Below are 21522 nucleotides of genomic sequence, written 5' to 3'. Positions count from 1 at the left end.
TAGTTTCTAGAGAGAGAAGCTCTCACTTCTCTCTAGAATTAGGATTAGGTTTAGTTCAATAACCTTAGATCTAGATTTTAATTCATGCTTTCATCTCCTTCTACCTTTCAATTCCTTGTTGCTACATTCATTCTTCTTCTATTCTTTTGTTGTAATTTCCTTTATGTTGTTCTTATGTTTTGTTGTAGATCTACTTTTGCTCCTTCTATTTTCTTTCAATTCAATTAGAGGTAATTCATAATAATTGTGTTCCTTTTGATTGTTGTTGTTAATTCATTGCCATGATTGTTGTTAGATTCTATTTTTGTTATCAATTTACTTTGCTTTTCTTTTATGCCTTCCAAGTGTTTGATGAAATGCTTGGTTGGATTTTAGTATAGATTTTGTTCCTCTTGACTATGGTAGAGTAATTAGTGACGCTTGAGTTATCTAATGTCTTTGTTGATTGATAATTAGAAGTTGCTAATTGATTTAGATACCACTAAAGCTAGTCTTTCCCTTGGGAGTTGACTAGGACTTGTGGAATCAAGTTGATTCATCCACTTGACTTTCCTCCATTATTAGAGGTTAACTAAGTGGTAGCAATAGACAATTGTGGTCACAATCGAGGAGGATAACTAGGATAGGACTTCTAATTCTCACAACCTTGCCAAGTGCTTTTTAGTTGTTAGTTTATTTTCATTGTCATTTACATTTCATGTCTCTTATCCCAAAACCCCAAAATACAATCCATAACCAATAACAAGACACTTCATTGTAATTCCTAGGGAGAACGACCCGAGGTTTAAATACTTCGGTTTATAGAATTTAGGGGTTTGTTACTTGTGACAAACAAATTTTTGTATGAAAGGATTATTGTTGGTTTAGAAGCTATACTTTACAACGAGATTTCATTTGTGAAATTCTAAACCGTCAAAAATCCGTTCATCACATAGCCCTAGAAAATAAAATGAGTTATAACTCGGTTAAAAGATAAGTGAATAATGATATGGTGAGCTTCCAAGTTTAGTCAGGTTATTATGTAGGTACTTATTCAAAAAATAATTGGGTGGTAAGAGTCATTTAATCAAGATAGTTGTGTGGGGGATATTTTTTCACTTGAGAACAATTTTGCATGACATGCGTATAGCATTTGATTGTATGTGAACTGAAAAGTTCAGAAATATGTATCTATTGACAAAATCGATTGTATGATTCGAGGATATAATGATTAATTGTCTTGGGATTTTTTCGACCCACAATAACTTATTGATGAATTTCTCGCTCAAAGTAATTAGTTATTGAATATTTATAATTTATATTGAAGGTCATATGATATGAATAAGATAAATTGAGAAAATAAATATTTATAAAATCGTAAGATATATTAAATAATATATATTGTAAAATTATAAGAATTCAAAGTAGAAAAATATACCTTAAAATTGATAATTGTAAAAAAGAAGACGACATATGAATGTCATACACATCAAATGTGAATTACTTAATTTTATTTGTTAATATTTCTGCGTTAACTTGTTAATAAAGCAATAAATAACTAATTATTTAATAATATAATAAATCTTGTTTAGCTGAGGTATATTCTTTGTGCAAAAATAGTAAATTTGTATGTTTGTAATTATTTTTTGCTTAACTTTCTGCATTAAACAAATAGTAACATAAAATTTAATAGCATAAAGTGAATAGTATAATAGTTATATACAATTGATATATAATTGATTTTTGATGGAATCCAATTTTAAGATTTGAAGTCATCATTACTGTCATTTAATTATATAAATAAAATCATCAAGTAATAAGAATATAATACATGATGAAATAAAAATTCAATTGACATAGTTATTATATGTCATTATTGTAAATGAATGGTTTTGTATCCTAATATAGGATTCCTCTCTCTCATTTTTTTTTAATAAAAACACAAGAATCAATGATCTTTAGTAATAGAAATAGGATACAATGAGTATTGTCTTGCAAAAATATAAATAAGAATAGAGAGAGAAAGAAAAAAGATATACTAATTATAAGAAGGGTTAATTACTTTTTTCGTTCCTAACGTCTTGGGAGAAAATTAAAATCATTCTCGATCTTTTTTTCTTATTAAAATCATCCTCAACGTTATTGAATGTTTTAAAATCGTCCTTTTTCAAATTTTTGGACTAAATTACCCTTTATCATCATCTCTCCCCTTTACTCTCCTCTGTTTACCTTCTCGGCTCCTCCCTCCTCCCTCTTCTCTGTTCCACTCTTTCCATCCAAATCTTCAACAACAACTATTTTTTTTTAAATTTAAAAAAAATCAGGCAAAACTAACACAAAATAACGCAGCATCAACAACAATATATTCAGATTCCACCCAAATCTTCAACAGCAACAACTTTTTTTTTATTTGAAAAAAATCAAGCAAAGCTAACATATAATCAACAACAACAATATATTTAGATTCAAAAATCCATCAACAACAATAACACCAATTCGAGTTCAAGACAGAAAATTCAAGAGAGAATAGCGCAGAAAAGAGAGAAGAGAGAAGAGAAAAACTCAGAGAAGAGGGGTGGTGTTGCTGTTGTCCGTCGCCGTCGTGGTTGAGAGAAAGAGGAAGAATGATGGTGCGGGAATCTACTGCTGCTGGCGCTGTCGCAGCTGTGGCTGAGGATAGGAACAACAATGATGGAGAATAATGTGATGGCGGCGGCCAAAACTGAAATAACGCCGTTGAGGTCGATGCCGACATGATTGTCGTTGAGGGTTAAAGAGAGGCCGAGATCACCGAGAAAGTGGTCGTCGTGGGAGATGAGAAAGGTGAGACCAACGTCAATGAAGGAAGGGTTGAGGTTGGTGATGGAGAGGGAGAAGAAGGTCGAGAAGAAGGCAGAGACGGAGATGGTACAGTGGCGGAAAGAGAGAGAAGAAGAATTGGGGTTGTGGTTGGAAGGGAAAATTCCGAAGAGAGGGGTACGAGAAAGGGTAAGAAGAAGGGGATGTGAGGGAAGAAAGGGAAGAGATATGGAGAAAGGGTGGGAAATGGAGGGGGTTATTTTTGTTTTTTTAATATTATTTTTATTAATTTTAAGGGTAATTTGGTGAAGAAAATAAAATTTAAGTAGAAAATGACAATTTTATAATGTTTTGTAACGTTGAGGATGATTTTAATAAGGAAAAAAGATCGGGACGATTTTGATTTTCACCCAAAACGTTACGGACAAAAAAAATACTTAACCCTTATAAGAATTATTCAAAGTATAGAACATATATTGAGGTTTGAATATAACTAATAAATTAGTAAATATTAGTTACACAAAATATAAATGCAAACGTATGTGTGAATAAAATATATAATTTTACTTGTGTAAGTAGAGAACTTTGAAAAAGTTAGCAAAATTGATAGGCGAGTTTGTACTCGAATTGATTGAAAACCAAAATTTATTTCCCTTATATTGATTGAAAATCAAATTTGTTTTTGGGTTAGTTAAAAATCGAGTTTGTTCTCGAATTGGTTGAAAGCCAAGTTTATTCTTAGGTCAATTGAAAGTCGAATTTGTTTTCGGATTGGTTAAAAGCCGAGTTTATTCCCAGATTGGTTGAAAGCCGAGTTTGTTCTCGGATTGATTTATTGATCGATTATGACATGGAAAATATTATTATATGTAAAAGTGAAGCAATTTAATGTATAAAGTACATATTTTATAAAAAATTACGATAGATTAAAATTTGATAAAAAGTATTAAATAAAATCTTAAACAAGATTGTTGAAATTGATTCAAAAATTTGAATATAATTCAAGTATTATGACCTTGAGGGGAGTAGGAATTATTTTACTCGTCCCAACGGTAGGCGCCAATTATTCTTGTATGGATGAACTTTTGAGGTATAGCTCATCTCTTGCGCTGTTGTAATACGCCTTTCTTTAATGGAACGAATAACTCGGACGTCAAAGAATACAGTGGGTGGGTACCTACAAAAGACACTACGATGCTTAAATTAGTAAGTGTATTTTATGATTATAGAATGTTAAACATGAAATAGAAATTATCATGTGGTCTCCCTTTTGAGATATAAAAATTGGTGTCTTTATACGCATAGGCTATGCTTGTTTGAAGAGAAAATGGAAGGAAAGAAAAGGGAGGAAAGAAAAGAAGAAGGAAAATGATTATTTTCCATTGTTTGGTTGTGAAGAGAAATTGCAGAGGAAAGAAAAGGGAGGAAAAACTTATTTTTCTCTCATCACTTCCAATATTATCCCTTCATTTTTTTTCAATATATTTTATAATACAAGGGTAAAATTGTCTTTTTATAATATTTCTTTCTTTTTTATTTTCATTTCATCCAAACACATCTAAGAAAAATAAAAATCCACTCAATTTCTTTCTTTTTTTTCTATTTCTTTTCTTTCTATTTCTTTTCTTCCAACCAAACATAGTCATAGAGTTATTGATGAATAGAGTTAATGTTATGACCGTTGGTTATTAAGTCAGAATAATTATTATTAAGATCGTCTGTTACAAACTTAGAATAAAGACAAATAAAATTGAGTTATAACTCATAATACACAATAAGAATCGAGTTATAAGGTGACGAATCAATTATTATTATTATTAGCTCAGCAGTAACAGTGGTAGTAATAGAATTTAACAAGGAGGAGGAAAATTTGAAAGATTTACGTAATATCCTAGATACTTTTAAAATATAATATTTCTAGTTTATTGATCAATACACTTGAAACACATTCCTTTAACTAAATGATGATAAACAACTTTCTAATTGTCCGAAGATAGACCTGATCAAACTATTATAACATTTAATAAACCTTTTCTAGGATAAGCTCAACGTACCATATACATTAATAAATAAACATGAGACATGTGTGTTTCCAAGCTTGAACTCTCAACCGTTTATTGCCTTGTGGCATTCACAGTGATTAGTGGCCCCAAAGAAATTGAAAGGACCTATTTTATAAAACAAGTAGTTAAGAAATACAAGGGGCAAATTGGACATTTAGAATGTGTTTAGCAAAGTTTAATGATTAGAATTTTGTAAGTAATTTATTTACAAAAATACTATTTGTACATTAAAATTAGCTACTAATGTATTTGTGTATAAATATAAATATAGCTTAATTCATTTTCAATGTGTATTTTATACTAATGACTGATTTTGGTGACTGATTTTAGTGTACATGTAACATTACTCATTTATTTATTTAATTGTACCTTTTAAAATATAATTTATATGTAATAACTTGAACTAACATTCAAAAGATTATCCAAAATTTATAATGAATACGTATGACAAAATCGGTTATAAAACGAATATTAATTATAATTAAACATATTTATATCTCAATAACAAAAAATAAATAACTATAAACAATAATTCTATAAAATACATGAATGAAAAACAATTTATTTTGGATTATATCACAGACATATATTGATTTGATCTCAAAATATTTTCTATACATATATGTTTTAGAATTAAAACTGAAAAATTATTTGGTAGTAACAACTTTGAACAAGATGTATTTCGAATAGGTTTAAAGATACAAAAACATAATAGAGTATTAAATAATAATTAAATTCTTTAGATAATCTAATGTCAATAAATTACAGTTGAGAATTTAAGATATTATTTTTTAAGAGTTTAATTTTAATGCACTGATGTAAAATGTTTTACATAGATTACACAGTCAATATAAAAAAGTAGTTATTTTTGTTAGCAAAACTTATGTGATTTGATATATGTATAAAATGATTTTATACTAAAAATGTATTAAAACTAAATTATTTTTTAATATTAAATATTTTTATTTTCTGTTCATTATAAAACCCTAATTATATTTAGGTAGAGAATATTTTATATGAAGTTGATAAAAAAAAATTATTAAATAAATTAATATATTTAAATAAATTATCATGTAACGGCTGTGGATTATCAAATATTTAAGGTTGCATTTGTTTTTGAGAACAGGACATGACAAGACATTGAGAATAGGATAGGACAAGACATTGATAGACAGAGACACAAAATTTTGTGTTTTTCTATTTTGTTGGATAATAAAATAAAACAAATTATGAAAATCTAATTTATTCTTATTTTTTTATTTAAAAAATTTGAGATGAAAAATATAATAATAAAAAAATATAATTATAAAAAATTAACAAAAATAATAAAAAAATAAAAAATAAGTTATATCCCTTGTTAGTGTTTTTGTGTCATTTCTGTTAGGATGGACATAAAATACACTAATTCAATGTTTTTAAACACACTGTTTCTATCCATATCTCCTCTATCAAACATAATTTTGTGTCTCTGTTCTGTTTCTATAAACAAACGCAACCTAACAATTTTCACCTTATATTTAACAAGCTCTTAATTATACAACTGTGCCAAATGTCAAGCGTTCAGCTTATATGGAAGGTAGCAGGACATTTTCGAAATTAAGGTAACTAATAGGGTTAAATTGCAAGAAACTTGCTAATTAGGATAAGTTTTTTGTTTTCTTTTCTTCCTCTCCCAACAGCTAGTGGACATACGCACGACGCGCATCAGTTGTGCGTGGGCAAGATAACGGAGGAGACTGATGAATGTTGCGGACTTGCGAGTAGCGCGTGGAATACACTCGAACCACTGCAGGTGGGGATCGTACGAACAGTGAAGGGCGGCTGGGTGAGGGGTGAAGAAAAGAAATGAAGGCCCGAGGCCCAAAAGGTTGAGGGAGGGTGCGGTGGGCCACCTCAGAAAATGACTCTGTCTACTCTCATATAAAAATTGACCCTCAAAAATAAACTAGAAATTCTAGACTTACCAAAATTTATTAAGTTTTTTTTTGTGACTAAATTTTTTTTTATTAAGTTTATGACTCTTATTCCTCCCAGAAAAAAAAAGGGTTTTAATATTGGTAGTAATGAGGTTTCAAGTTTGAGATCTTCAAGACAATGTAATGTACTATATGCTATAAAAGAATATTAGAATCTATATCAACGTGGTAGGCTATTTTCAAAAGAATTTATAAATTTTTGTTTAAAAAAATTTTAAGCGAATAACTGATATCGAATTCTATATTAGAGTATACATTTTCTAATAATCCACACCCCAAAAAAATCGAGTTCAAATTGTCTATTTAAAGAATCAAAATAGCTATGGAATTTACTAATGTCATGTAGTTATATATATATATATATATATATATATATATCCGAAATCCGAATTGTTGAAAATTAAAATAATAAAACAAGTAAATAGAAAAAGGAGAAAAGGTGATGGAGTAATAAAAAATCTTTGCATTCACTTATCGGGTGAACAGCGCGGTTGATCCATTGGGACAAGTCAACTTTAAAAGAGAAAGGTAATAATAAAAGAATTTAATAATATATCGATAGATTAAAAAAATAATTATTTTTTAAATTTATTATACAAATAATAATTAAAAAATAATATAATTATATGAGTTTAATTTTTATACATTGAAAATATAAATATTTTATACAATTATACAATCATAATATTTTTTTAAATGATCATTCACGTAATTAATATAAAAAATAATTATTTTGCTAATAATATAATATTATGTAATTAGAGAGATATAAAACATTTTTACACTAATTCTAATTGTATTATGTAAAATTACACTATCTTCACAAAAATTAAACTCATCATAAAGGCGAAAACTCATGTGCACTTTATATGAAGTTGATAGTTGAAAGTCGTTAGATAAAAATTTAGTTAAATCAGTTAAATTATCTAACGGCTCTCAATTATCAACTTCACGTAAAGTTGACTGCACCTGAATTTTCAGGTTAAAATTGTGTATTATTTTGTTGGAGAGATAAATAATAAACAAATAAAGTAAAAGAAAAGAAAAAGAAGAAGTAAAGGAGAGTGGGTTGTAGGTGGTGGGTTGAGTGTGAGAGTATTTATGTGAGTGGGCACAGCGCAGCGCAGCGCAGTGCAGTGAGTTAGATTAGATATAAACACAAACACAAACACCCATCTATCGGTTAGGGAATAGAGAGAGAGAGAGAGAGAGAGAGATTTAAGAGTGTTTCAAGATTCAAGTTTCAAGGGAGGAGACATGTCCAACTGGATCCCAGCAGCTCCATTATGCTCTTACTACAACTTCTAGATTAGTTTAGATTGCTACTATCAGATCCAACATACAGGTATCTCTATCTTTTCTTTTCTATCTTTCTTTCTATTTGCATGTGCTCTTTCAGGTCAACTCAACCTCATTAGGGGGCCGGGCCTTCCTCTGTTTATCCTCAGCCTTGATCTACTTTCATTTTATTTTTTTATTTCTTGTTTTTATAGACTCTATTTTGGGAGTGTCTGTGTCTGGCATGCATGTGTTTTTTTTTTCTTTTTTCTTTTTTTTTATCAGTTATTTATTTCAAGTCAACTTTTTATATATTGTTGTACATACATGGCCACTTCGGCTATGCGCATCTCCTTTCTTGTTATTTCGTACATTCTCTGCATATGCTAATTGGTAAGCTGTATTTGTATTTCATATACAATTCTCCTAATGTTGATTGATGTGGTTATTGATTCTGTTTGTCATGGTTGCATAGTTAGAATTTTGATATTTTCATTCAAGATTGTATAATTATCTTAACATGCAATTAATCCGTGGTAGAGATGGAAATCCAACATATGTAGATACTTAAAATAAATTATGAAAATGAAATCTTTTGTACATCGGTAAGTTCATTAGATAGGACAGAAAAGAGAATTTCTTTGAGGTCCCTTCACTCTTTTATGTGCTTAGAGCATTGAATGGATTGATTTAAATCCTATTACGTGTTACACATTACATATACACTTCATTTTCTAAGTTCATAATCTTTTTTTCAGGTCAAGTAATGCATATGTGGAGGGTTAAATGAAGCCATTCCTCTTACTGAATCATCCCGATCCTGTGTTCAATTTCGAACAAGTCAATAGTACTCACTCAATGGTGTGTGAAGCTCTTGGTTTATAGATTTGCTGCTTTCAGTTGTAGCTTCTAAATAACTATTTTTGCTCTGATTTCAGGCACATGCTCCTTTTCCTTACAGCGAACCATTTTTCGGTGGTTCATTAGTTGCTTATGGACCGCAGGCTGTTGTAAGTTCTGTCAAGAACATCTTGTTTATTCATGCTATCTATTTTTATATGCCTGCTATTGTTGAGTTTGAAATATTTACTGCAGTTGGATTTCTTACTGTAATAATTTACCGGAAATGTTTGGTAACCAAAGAAAATCAGCCAAAAACAGCCATAACTTGCCTTATTTAGCATTCATTAATTGTTGCGACAATTAATGAATGCTAAATAAGGCAAGTTCTGACTGTTTTTTTTTGTCTACCTAGCATTACCCTTTACTATGATCTCACTTTGTTTTTTTAAAATATTTATAAGGGTCAACCCCAGATGTTGCCCCAAGTGCTGGGATTAGGATCCCCCAGAATCGCACTACCACTTGATCTTGCTGAAGATGGCCCCATTTATGTCAATGCTAAACAATACCATGGTATACTGAGAAGGAGACAGTCACGAGCAAAGCTCGAGGCTCAGAACAAGCTCATAAAAAATCGTAAGGTATGCTCCATAATTAAGGATGTTATGGATAGGATCATGGATGTTTACAGTATACTGAGAAGAATATGAATGCATAGAATTATATTGAAGAAGTAATAATAATAGTATTAGGTATGGAATTGTGAAAAGTTATTTGGGGCAAACATTATATGCAAGAAAATTGCAGCCATCATTATTTTTATATATATATATTTTTGCAAGGGAATTGTAGCAAATGTCCTAAACATGGAAATTAAAGGCTTATGACAAATAAATGAGTGACACTGGTATATAAATAGAATGATAAAGAATTACATTTTGCATTATTCTGCAAAGATTTTGTTCTAGGGGAATACTAAATTATATTAGCAGAGCTGGTGCTTGCTTTCTGAACTCTGCTTTGGAGTAAAAGGAAATGGTCTTACTCCCCTGAGTTCCCTTTTTTCTTTCTTCTAATTCATTGCAGCCCTATCTTCATGAGTCGCGACATCGCCATGCTTTGAAAAGGGTTAGGGGATCCGGGGGACGCTTTCTCAGCGCTAAACAGCTGCAACTGTCTAATTCAGAACTCATTAACAGTGCCCGTTCAGGCTTGAACCCTGTCAATGTATATCATAAGAAAGATGCATCAGAGGTGGAAAGTCATCTCTCTAGAACCGGAGAAAACGCATCTTCCATCACAACGTGTTCTGACCTAACAAGTTTCTCCAGCAATGACATCAATTTCAGGCATCCTGAGCACAATTTCTTGGGAAGTTCCCCAAACATGGGTGGAGCATCACAATGCAGTGGGGGACACACCTTTGGTTGTTGAACCCAGCAATGTGCTCCACATGCCCGGCGAGCGAGGCGGAACCAAAGCGACAGAGTTAGGTTCTCCCATCCGGGCTGGCAAATCATCCTTGGCTTAGTCACTTTTATGTGTTTCATCATTTCATCTGATACATAACATGCTTTTTCAAACACTATGCATTTCCCACACAGACCTTAACATTTGCCTACTGCTTTTGCTATGTATTTTAAACTCTGCTATTGCTGCGTGCTTCCATTGGTCTGTTGAACTGGTTTGATAAAGTTTGTGGTTGAAGAAAACTTTAACTTTAATTCTAAATGTATGGACTGTCCTTGCTTTGTTTTTTCCCCTTGGCCCCCTAGAAAAAGAAAATCGCCAAAAACTACTTGAGCAGACACAAATTGAAGTAGTATTTTAACATTTGAAATCAAACAAAATTATCATTAGTTGTTGTTACTCGTTTTCTCTGAGTTCAGTGGGAGTTTCAACATGTTAGGCACATGTACTAGGTACATATCGTGAGAGAGATGCAAGTAGGTAACACTGAAATGCGTTTCCCGTGGCACCTTCATGCTGCCTTAACTAACATACCCCCACCCTTTTCACCATCTCCTAAATTTTCGTCTCATTTTCTTTGTGTGTCCCCGTGAAGTGCCTCATTGGCATTGGTACGCTAATATCAACTAACGATTTATAACATCAACTTAACTGCTTAGTTCATGACTTCAAGGGTAGTAAAAAAAAAAAACAAAAAATAAAAAGTTATTACTAAACATTTCATCTAGGCTGTGTTTGTTTACAGAGACAAGACAGGAACACAGATACACAAAATTGTGTTTGGTAGAGGAGATATGGACAGAGACCATGTGTCCAGAGACACTGAATTAGTGTATTTTGTGTCTATTTTGACAGGAAGAACACGGAGACACTAATAAGAGACACAAATTATTTTTTATTTTTTCTTTCATTATTTTTGTTTATTATATTTTCTATTTCAAATTTTTTGAATAAAAAAAAAATAAAAATAAATTAAATTTTTATAATTTGTTTTAGTTTATTACCAAACATAATATAAAAACACAAACTCAGTATCTTCTCCTGTCCTATTCTTAGTATCTTGTCATGTTCTGTTCTCAGAAACAAACTCAGCCTAGTGATGCGAGGAACAAGATGTCTTTGCGTTCATGCGAAGCACAAGACTTGAACCAAGTGTCAACATTTACTTATTTTTATTGGACTTTAGAAGACAGACCCCATTTATGTCTTGTATACATAAATAAATAAAATAATATAAGCAAATATATTATAATTGATTTAATGATGGATGTTTAGCGTTTTTAAGGGGGAAATAGTAGTTGCACATGGAAGCATTCCCCACAAAAGACATGGGATAAATATGACGAAGCAAAAAAGGGGCACAACTTATGGAAATGTAATTTGGTGAGAGGTGGTCCAAAAAATAAAAAAATCCGATCAGTTGAGTTGAGTTGAATTTTGGCCATTCCAACAAGAGGGTCGGTGTTCCCGAGAAAAAGCACCCTCCCAATTCAATTCAAAACAAACACACACACACTTGAATTCGCAAATCAGAGAAGGATTTAGAGTGATGGTGTCGTACATGAACGTGTTGTTGTACGGAGTGGGAGGTTTAGTGGTGGCCGGAATGGCGCTGCTGGTGGCGTTTCAGGAGAAGCTCGTCTACGTGCCGGTGCTGCCTGGTCTCTCCAAGGCTTACGCCATCACTCCCTCGCGACTCAGGCTCACCTACGAGGACATCTGGCTCACCTCCTCCGACGGCGTTCGCCTCCACGCCTGGTTCATCAAGCTCTTCCCTAACTGCCGAGGTAGCTCACACCACATTCCCACTCTCTTAGGGTTTTTCTTTCTCTTTCTCTCCTTTTCTTCTTCGATTTGCGTACTGTAGTCATGGATTTTCCTGCACTCTGCTGAGATTTTGCTGATTTTGTTGAATTTTCGTTTTTAGTTGTGATTTGAGTTTCTTTTTGTTCTCGTTGGCCAAATTGAAGGTATATTTGGATCTTTGTTTCTGAGAGTTAGCTTAGCTGTGGGAATTAAATGGCGATTGATATTTGCTTGAGCCTGAACTGAATAATGTGAGATGGGAGAAGTATAGATCGAGAGAGTAAATTATTCGTGAGTAGAATCGTCTTTAGAGTTTAATACGATATTGCTCTAGTCGCCTTCTTCATCTAGAACTTATGATTTGTGAGAGTACAACATCTTCACTTGGATTGCTGTTGAAGTCTTAGTGCATTATGATTTGTATGTGCACTTTTGATATGTTTTCTTTGCAACTTAGATGTTGTTCTAATGCAGTTCCTTTTTCTTGTGTTTCATTTCAGGGCCTACCATTTTATTTTTTCAAGAAAATGCTGGAAGTATCCTGGTGTTAGATATTAGGATTAAGTTGTGGTTATTTTGTATATTCGTTTCTTCACCCAGTTCAGTATGCTTTTAAATGCCTTAACTACTGTCTTAGATATTGCTCATCGTCTTGAAATGGTTCGCATAATGTTACAGCAGTTACAATGCAATGTTTTCATGCTTTCCTACCGAGGGTATGAGTTTGCACTTGACAATTTAATGGTGATGTTTGAATGTAGCTATTTCAGCTGCTTTATCTTGATAAGCATGGACAGCCATCTTGTAACTGGATTGGCACTGATTTGTTATATATATAATTCAATTACACAGCTATGGAGCAAGTGATGGCTATCCTTCTCAGCATGGAATTACTAAGGATGCTCAGGTATGCATTTTGGTTAGTGCCTCTATTTTGGTTAAATACTTTTCTCAAAACTTTTCTTATTTTATAACCATCTTGTTCCCAGGCTGCACTGGATCATCTTTGTCAAAGGTCTGACATTGATACATCTAGAATAGTTGTATTTGGAAGATCACTTGGGGGTGCAGTTGGAGCTGTACTAACAAAGAATAACCCTGACAAGGTACCTCCGTTTAATTCTAAGCAGCAGCCTGTTTGTGTACCGCTAATGTTCATTCTCATTTGGCCTTCTTTCTACGTTCTAGGTTGCTGCACTGATACTGGAAAATACTTTCACATCTATTTTGGATATGGCTGGAGTTTTATTACCTTTTCTGAAATGGTTTATTGGCGGCAGTAGTTCAAAAGGCAAGATACTCAATTTTCTTGTACGTTCTCCATGGAGCACTATTGATGTTGTTGGTCAGGTGAGGGACACTGGAAATGCAAGGTTTGGGTTATCAATCCCTCGATGAAGTGGTGTGTTTGTTCATTTTCTTTTACTATGTTATTTGCAGATCAAGCAGCCCATTCTTTTTCTCTCCGGATTGCAAGATGAGATGGTCCCCCCATCACATATGCAGATGCTTTATGCAAAGGCAGCTACTCGTAATAATCGATGTCTTTTTGTGGAATTTCCTACCGGAATGCATATGGATACTTGGCTTGCTGGTGGTGATCAATATTGGAGAACAATTCAGCAGTTTCTAGAACAGCATGCCCCAGTGAAAAAGGAAGTTGAATCGTCCCAAAATGAAAATGGTAATAACAGTTTCTTTTCATGCTGTTTTTCACCATTGGGATGAGTTATGAAAGTGGAACTGCATTTGCTGAATAATTATTTGTCGGAGCTTTATCCAATTTTTCATTTTGAGCTGTGGAAGTTTTCTTTCTTTGTTGTCTTTTCCTACTTTTATATTGCCCTGCACTTCATCCTCTGTTTTCCTTACACTCCGTTATTGTTTTCACCCTTCTTTAACTCTTTTTCTTTAGCATTAATTTTATTCCAAGATTCTTTGTTACCCTTGCTAACTTAATTATGGTTTTAATACTGCTGCCAGATATTGGGCCGAGGTGATTGGCTGGCATTAGATTATTTCAATGATACTAATTGGCTAACTAAGGATTCAAACAGTTTATGCCCTTTGAAGTTGCAGCCCTTAAGAGCTCTCTGTGAGAAGATGATTCTAGATATGCTGAACCGTGTCGGACTATTTCATTGGATATTTTGGGTTGCTTGTGCTTTCCTGAAGCTAGAAGATGCCCAGACAGTTTGTGATTCACTTTTGCTACACTGTTTGGCATCTACAATCTGGATGCTGGATCGAATTTGACAAATGACATGTAGAATAAGAATTATTTACCAGAGATAATTTATACGTCTAGTTAATTGTTGTAATATACTCATATATATTGTTCGTATGAATAGGTTCGTGGTTTTCAATTTTCATACTAACGCAAACTGAGAAAGTGTTACTGATACCTGCGAGTTGATACTGGATTCTTTGATGTTTTTATTAATTCTTTATACAGAACATTGAGTTTTGTTTGATGATTGATTTTTGTGCATGAGCTGTAGATAGTTGATATCCGAGTCAGGTTTAACTCAGGTAACAAGTAACAACGGCTTGATACGATTTTAAACTTTGCGGAAAACAGTGAAGAGACTAGTTTTATTGCGTACCCTAGGATTTCTTAAATTAGTTCGATGTTCAAGATGATGCTGATATATACTAGTAAGTGTTGAGGTATAGGCAGGGAGATTGATATTCATATATTTATTTATTTATTTGTAATAAAATAGATGATAGTATACTTGTTATTAATATGCCAGGTTGGTGCACCATTTGGAAACTTTATGTAGACATAACATTTAATATTTGATGGCTTGTAGGTTCTGATCATGTTAGGCATGAGATGGACGAGAACGCAAGGGTGGAAGTTGAACATGCGTGTTATATTTATAGTTCCTGTAACGATGTTCCACCCATTCGTGGAACTGCCCTACAAAATTCTGGATGTATACACAAGCAAGTAAGCTTTTAGAGTGCGTAAATACAGTTGATGCGTGTGCATTACAAACCAAACCCCCCATAGTGGAACAATTGAAAAACATATCTTAATCTCTCATGTAGCATTTATCTGAGGGGGAAGTCCTGTTTGATTTGTGCTCTGCCAAAACCAAACAATCTCCAGACGCCTAACGCAATTTTAAGAGCCGTATAACATTGCTCGAGAGTCTGAGACGACCTCAAGAATGAAGCTGAATTTACACACTACAGTCAACGGTCAACGTGGTCTTCTAGTTTCATTCCGTATAAAGATATTGGGATTCCTGATAGGTGAGTTTAATGCTGTCAGATCCACCCGTTTGTCTCCAGTACCATACATACGGTATGATATACTCCACAATATGTCATTAGGTTGCACCTTAGGGGTGAGTGGAGCATTACATGTGGAAACAGGCTTTGACTTGAGGAATGGATTCTTTTCGCACTTTCCCATTCCGTTAGCAAGCAACCAGCGGGAACCAGATTTTTGGTGTCTTGATGTGCCCCAAGACCTCCAATCCTTCTTCTTGTAGGCAGGCTCAGTTTTCAAGCCTGCAACATGCACTTCTGTGATTCTGAACTGAGGAATTCCCTCCCCTTCTGAAGGTTTCTCTGTCTCAACCTTGCCTATTGTTTTACAATCATCATCCTCTTCCTCATCGGTGTTACCTACCTCAGATAGATTCCTGGGCTTTGGTGGGAAGAACTCCCTCTTGACTTGTATAAGAGCAAGCATTGGTGTTCCAACAGACTCAAAAGATCTCAGAGGATCACGAAGTTGCACCATTAATGCTACTGTGAAATTGTTTCCCAGCAAACCATGTTTCCTTTCAGGTTCTTTTCCTCGTTTCCTCTTGATATTTGAAATCCGATGAATTAAATCAAGGGAGTTAACATGATGGGCAGCTAGAATTTTGGATGTATGCTCATTGATATTATCTATATCATCAATCTCGCCAGAATCTAACCTCATCCATTCATCAAGACTCAATGATAAGCTCATTATCCCATCAACAACACTGCTATCTTTTGTTTCTATCAACCCCAAAGCAACAGCTTCATCGGACTCGTTACTGTTATTTCCCTTAGCATGCAGAGCTGAAATATCCCCAAAGGATTGCGCGGTGATGTTTGATGGTGCATCCGTCTCCTCCATCCCAGATTGTATTCTCAAACCCTCCATTGCAAGTGCTTCTATTTTATCCATAGCCAATGGAGCTAGAGCTTCAAATGCAACAAACTCTGAGCCTGTCTGGTTGCCAACTGAACCAGATGATGTTCCCTTCAATCCTCTTAGCACACAAGTTGTATCTTCTTGTGTTACCAAGTTATGTTGCAAATGGCATTGTCTACATAAAGTAAAGACAATTCACTCAGTAAAACATTTCGACGGAATTAACGATAAACTATATATGCAACTCCAAGACTAGTGATCAGTAAAAATGACAAACCTCTCTTTTCCCTTTATTGTCATAGCTTCCCATGCTATTTGTTGTATTGTCTTCCCTGTAATATCTTCCAGAGGCATTAACTTCTTTGCCAGCATCGAAAGCTTTTCAATTCCCATCAAAGCCAAACATTGTACAATCTCCATCATCCCAGAACCCATTTCCGCAGGTACCACAACAGGGTGAGAAATCTGCATGACTAGTCTCCCACTACTTCTACTATTCTTGAAAAGTGAAGGACTCATAGATCGTAGAAACCCTCCGTTGCTTGTCTGAAGACAATGGCCTAAACCCTCTGCCAAAGGAGGTAAGCGTAAAGGCTCTTCAGGTAGTGCATGAATCGGACTTTCATAGCTAGCATAGTTTTTTGGTGGAGAATGTTGAAAAGCCTTCTCATTCAAACCCAACTCACACGTTAAGGCTTCTGTTTCCATCTCTTCTAACGCCTGTGCCTTTTCTTCGCTCATATGCTGGAGCTGAACTAGATGCCCTGCATGCAGATCTTCTGAAAAGGATGATGACTTGATACAATTAGCGAAGTTCAAGGGCTCTGATCCAATAGAAGTTTCGTGAGCATCATCTATTTCATTATTACTTCCCTTATCAACATCAAACGATGAGAAGCCCTCAGACCTACTGTCCATCTCAAATTGTGTTACAAGGCGCTCTCTTGGAGATTCGAGCCCACTTTTAGGACTCAACTTCATTGGACTATCGTCTATGCCAAGCATGCTTAAAAATGAACCCGTGACATCATCCAAGCTATATGTGTTTCTTTTCTTGTATTCAGTTTTGGCTTCCATGATCATAGGAGAATCTTTGACACTGATCAATGCTGACCCTATTTCTTGCAAGAGTAGTTCTTTGTGAGAAAACTCATGTACTATAGCCTTTTCCTCAGCACCATCGTTGACCTCATCCTCGGAATCATGTTTAACAGCAGTTTCAAGGATGCTGGTACTGTCAAATTTATGATCATGGACAAGAGCCTTTGCAGTGCATACCTCTAATTTTACATGTTCATCTGATGAGCATTCAATGCCCTTATCAACAGCAGAAAATCCATCTCCTTCCCATTCTTCAGGATTTTCTTCTTGTCCAGACACTTGTGCAACTACCTCCAAATCTTTAACACTGTCCAAAGCTGAATCTGCTTCTTGCAAGGGAAGTTTTTGGGTGCACAAGTCATCTTGGTGATAAAATTCACATACTAGAGCCTTTTCCTGCGTATCATGTTTAACAGTATCTTGAGAAGATACTTGTTCAGCAACACTATCAAGGGTATTGGTACTGTTAAATGTATGCTTTTTAACAACAGCCTTCATGGACGATTGCTCTAGATTAACACGTTCATATGATGAAAAAAATTCAATGGCCTTATCAACAACAGAATATCCATTAGATTCACACCCTTCATGCTTTTCATTTCTGGAATTAGTTGATGGAAAATCCTCTGGTTTAACCGTCTCTACATTAACTTGAAACACAAGATATTCTGGTTTGCTACATGCATGAGGAGATGTTTTTTCTTCGATATCTTGATGATTTTTGGGATTCTCGTTTTCAATATCGGATGAATCTGGTTTGTTAATGTTTTCTTCATAATCTTTAGGTCTGTACGGAGAACATATCTCTTCTATATCAGGACTCTGATGGAAGATGTCTCCTGAGCTAGCTGATTTTGGCAATGGTATTACCTCATGAAGATCCATTACCTCTTCTGCATTTTGGGATGAATAATCCGGGGAAAAGATTGGCAAACTTCCGGTACGCAACAGGTCTGTTTTAGTCAGACCGTGTGCTTTATCCAGTTGCATCGCAGAAGGCGAATCGTTCTGCCCCAACCCCAATTCATTAGGAGAATCCTGATTGTCTATGGTACCACGGGAACCAACCACTACATAACCAAAACTGACATTCATCACTGCACCTTTAGCTGCTCCTGATAATCTAAAACTTGTGCTCCACTTCCCCGAGCTCTTCTCCTCCGAAAGCTCTTCGAGTGTGAGAGGAAGGAACCTTGTGAGATCGACCCGGTGCTTCCCCAAATCAAGTTCTGCAGCACCAACCATGGAAGCATAGAGTGAAGAATGCTTTGGTTCATATTTTGCAGAATTTTGAGGTCGACTCTTACTTCCAGAGATTGTGCAAGTGTATGTCAACATTTGTTCAAACTCAGCAGCACCTAGAATCACCTTGGCAGGGTGTGTCACCATAACATCACGCTTCCTCTTCCAATACACACAAATGCTAGCATCGTTGAAACTAGAAGGCAATCCTTCAATCAAATGGACTTGGAGGGAAAACCGGCATTCGAACTTGCGGTTTCGGGAGAGGGAAAGGGCCTTCAATGAATCCCATATGGACTTCTTCTCCTTGCGCAGATTATCATTTTTACCAGCCTCAGGACTTGATTTAGGATCAGGTAACGGCGGTGCTTTCCTGATGGATTTGGATCGAGTTCTCGGGGTGGAGGATGAATCCTTTGATGAGCTTCCGTCCAGGCTCAGGGCCCTGCTTATAGATTCAACACCTCTCAAAAACCTTTTTTGCTCTTCAGAACCTTGATTACTCTTTTCTCCATTTTGCTCTTCAGAACCTTGTTTGCTCTTGTTTTCTTCCATCTTCAACCTATGCTGACATTATGTTTTGCTCAGAAAATCTTTCAAATAAATAAATAAAACAAAAAGGTGATTATACCAATAAGATTAAGCAGAACAAAACCCAGAACCCAGAAAATGCCATGCAAAATGTACAAAACGCAATATAGTATACCAGGTTCCTACAATATTCTATAGAATAAATCAATGAACCCAAAAATTAAAAAATAAAAAATAAAAGAAAACGAAGAAAACGATGGATAGGTTAGATTTAGATTGATTACCGGGTGGCATTGGAAGGAATACCAACATTGGAAGGCAAGGGAGAAGAAAACAATATGTTGCGCAATCCAAGCCTTCGCCACCCCCGTTCTGAAATTCAAAAATGAAGCTCGGTTTTCCTAAAGGAATTAAAAAAAAAAAGAAGAGAATTTGAGCGATAAAATGTATAGAGAAAAAGAGAGGAGGAGAAAAGAAGGGAATAATAAAGGGGGGGAAAATGAAAGTATAACGAGAATTAGAAGAGAGAAAGAGCATGTTGTTGTTAAAGTTTGTTAGTTTCCTTGATTCGTTTCTTAATCCTATCGTTTGTGTCTTAAATTGGCGGTAGCGGGCATATCTTTTAACGGAATATATATACTACTCAAACCATCTTTTTATTTATTAACATTAATTTGTCTTTAATAAAATTGTTTGGTGCCAATTTAAAGTCTCGATAAATCATAAATAGCAAATACAATAGTTAATAGAAAACAGTTTATCAAAGAAATAGTTTATACTTTATAACATCCATGATGTTAATACTTTCCCAAAAAAAAAAGGAAAAAGAGAAATAATAATAATAATAATAATAATAATAATAATGATAATAATAATAATAATAATAATGTGTTTTTGAACTATACACTTCTTTTCTAGAATTTTAACGTCCCTTGACATTGTCCAGCTATGAAAATGCATAAATGAATCATTGAAGTACACAAGTTAAATAATCTCATTATGTGCGAGGTAAACCTCAAATGATTGCTGAAGTTACATTCGAGTCTTATAGTAGTTTCTCAATTTAATAGTTCTCTATTTTCGTCCTTGAAATTGCACTCCAGAAGAGTCATCCTTCCGACAAACTCCTTCCATCTGCCGCCACCGAAAAGCTGATCTGGACTAGAGGGTGACACGCTGGGGAAGAAACAACTAGCTGACGTGGATGAATAAACTTTGTTGATTTAATTTGATCCCTAAATTTAAGTTAAAAACCCCAACTTCCAAATTTGAAAATCGACAAAAATGTTAAACAAATAAATTAAATTAGTACCTGAGGAAGAAGTGAACCCATCAAACTGGAAAAAAGAGCAGTGACAACTGACAACTCCAGTTGTTATTACATAGCTGCCAAGGAAAAAATGAAATTTAAACTAAAATGGAAACAAACATTATATATTTAAACAATGAAACAGTGTGCCACTTGCAAACCTTGTACAGACATTTATTGTTGTCACTATTGATTGTGCCATTGAACTCTGAAACATCAACATTACATGACATAGGTAAGTGAAAAACTAGAGAGGAAAAGAGGGAGATTACATGCTTGTATTTTAAAACACATACCTCCTTGATTCCAAGAATGATTACTTAACTCCGGAAAAGAATATGTTTGGTACAAAGAAGATAAATGCTATATGCACAGGTACTAGAGGAAATGCAAATTAAATCCAAAGTTAGCCATTGTATATGTGGTGTCAATTAGGCATTATTTCTTATGAACAACCAAAAATATAACCGAAATAATTCAGAAGAGAAAAGAACATTAAACCAAATTAGCTTCTAAAAAGTAAGAAAGCTCCTAAGAAACTTGGTGTCATTCTTAGCGGCCACAACAAAAACGAAAATCAAGTCTTTTCTCACTAGCTGAATTCGGAAAAAAAAAAAGAAGTATAATTTACCATGCAAAAATTCAGTAAATTACTTGAGCACAAACTTTTCAAGCATTTGTCCTATTTGTGAAATCTACTCTAAATTGTTTAGTTTTGGTAGAATACTCCTTAACTTTCACTTAACTTCAGCAAAGACAATAATTGAAAGTAGCAAAAAAAAACAAGTTGTCTAAACTAAACAAATTCATATAGTAATTATCTGCACAATCCTACTCCAAATTCGCAAACCCCAGAAACAAGGCAAGACACTCCACCCTAGCAATATCCACCAAGAATACCAAAACAACAAACTCATATATAGAAACAGAAGAAAGAAGGGGAACAAAATTAATAAAAATATCACCAAATTTGTTTCA

The 21522-nt window shown here is 34.2% G+C and overlaps 3 protein-coding genes across 4 annotated transcripts; 2 read left to right on the top strand and 1 right to left on the bottom strand.

Annotated features, from left to right (window-relative positions):
- Positions 1 to 7856: 7856 nt before the first annotated feature.
- Positions 7857 to 10669, top strand: LOC107643481 (nuclear transcription factor Y subunit A-3). The gene is made up of 5 exons (XM_016347142.2): positions 7857 to 8162; positions 8854 to 8956; positions 9034 to 9105; positions 9400 to 9579; positions 10025 to 10669. Exons 2-5 carry the CDS (start codon positions 8882 to 8884, stop codon positions 10370 to 10372), a joined length of 675 nt encoding a protein of 224 aa, XP_016202628.1. The 5' UTR covers positions 7857 to 8162; positions 8854 to 8881; the 3' UTR covers positions 10373 to 10669.
- Positions 10670 to 11633: 964 nt separating this feature from the next.
- WAV2 (alpha/beta-Hydrolases superfamily protein) lies at positions 11634 to 14688 on the top strand. 2 transcript variants are annotated; one of them, XM_016347121.3, is made up of 8 exons: positions 11634 to 12195; positions 12715 to 12750; positions 12852 to 12930; positions 13067 to 13121; positions 13204 to 13320; positions 13403 to 13564; positions 13655 to 13898; positions 14198 to 14688. In XM_016347121.3, exons 1-8 carry the CDS (start codon positions 11958 to 11960, stop codon positions 14212 to 14214), a joined length of 948 nt encoding a protein of 315 aa, XP_016202607.1. In that variant the 5' UTR covers positions 11634 to 11957; the 3' UTR covers positions 14215 to 14688. The 2 variants fall into 2 exon arrangements, with proteins under 2 accessions (XP_016202607.1, XP_088358447.1); XM_088502321.1 differs by having other exon boundaries at positions 11715 to 12195; positions 14294 to 14688.
- A 384-nt stretch (positions 14689 to 15072) lies between these two features.
- On the bottom strand, positions 15073 to 19741 carry LOC148578900 (protein PLASTID MOVEMENT IMPAIRED 1-RELATED 1-like). The gene is made up of 3 exons (XM_088502320.1): positions 19520 to 19741; positions 16639 to 19266; positions 15073 to 16536 (listed from the first exon to the last, which is right to left on the bottom strand). The coding sequence occupies exons 2-3, from the start codon at positions 19257 to 19259 to the stop codon at positions 15426 to 15428; spliced, it is 3732 nt and encodes a 1243-aa protein (XP_088358446.1). The 5' UTR covers positions 19260 to 19266; positions 19520 to 19741; the 3' UTR covers positions 15073 to 15425.
- Positions 19742 to 21522: the final 1781 nt, after the last annotated feature.

Source organism: Arachis ipaensis, chromosome B1 (genome assembly GCF_059453495.1).
Source record: "Arachis ipaensis isolate K30076 ecotype BB chromosome B1, ASM5945349v1, whole genome shotgun sequence".
Lineage (NCBI taxonomy): Eukaryota > Viridiplantae > Streptophyta > Magnoliopsida > Fabales > Fabaceae > Arachis > Arachis ipaensis.
The sequence above is the reverse complement of the archived record's forward strand: the minus strand, read 5'-3'. Positions and strand labels throughout refer to the sequence as shown.

Excerpts from the sequence above, each read along its gene's own strand:
- WAV2 (XM_088502321.1), top strand. The coding sequence starts at position 11,958 with ATGGTGTCGTACATGAACGTGTTGTTGTACGGAGTGGGAGGTTTAGTG. Across the intron at positions 13,122-13,203 it reads GAATTACTAAGGATGCTCAG|GCTGCACTGGATCATCTTTG; the intron begins GTATGCATTTTG and ends TCTTGTTCCCAG. Across the intron at positions 13,899-14,293 it reads ATCGTCCCAAAATGAAAATG|CCCTTAAGAGCTCTCTGTGA; the intron begins GTAATAACAGTT and ends TTGAAGTTGCAG.
- LOC107643481 (XM_016347142.2), top strand. The coding sequence starts at position 8,882 with ATGAAGCCATTCCTCTTACTGAATCATCCCGATCCTGTGTTCAATTTC. Across the intron at positions 8,957-9,033 it reads TCAATAGTACTCACTCAATG|GCACATGCTCCTTTTCCTTA; the intron begins GTGTGTGAAGCT and ends CTCTGATTTCAG. Across the intron at positions 9,106-9,399 it reads CTTATGGACCGCAGGCTGTT|GGTCAACCCCAGATGTTGCC; the intron begins GTAAGTTCTGTC and ends AATATTTATAAG.
- LOC148578900 (XM_088502320.1), bottom strand. The coding sequence starts at position 19,259 with ATGGAAGAAAACAAGAGCAAACAAGGTTCTGAAGAGCAAAATGGAGAA. Across the intron at positions 16,537-16,638 it reads ACAATAAAGGGAAAAGAGAG|ACAATGCCATTTGCAACATA; the intron begins GTTTGTCATTTT and ends TACTTTATGTAG.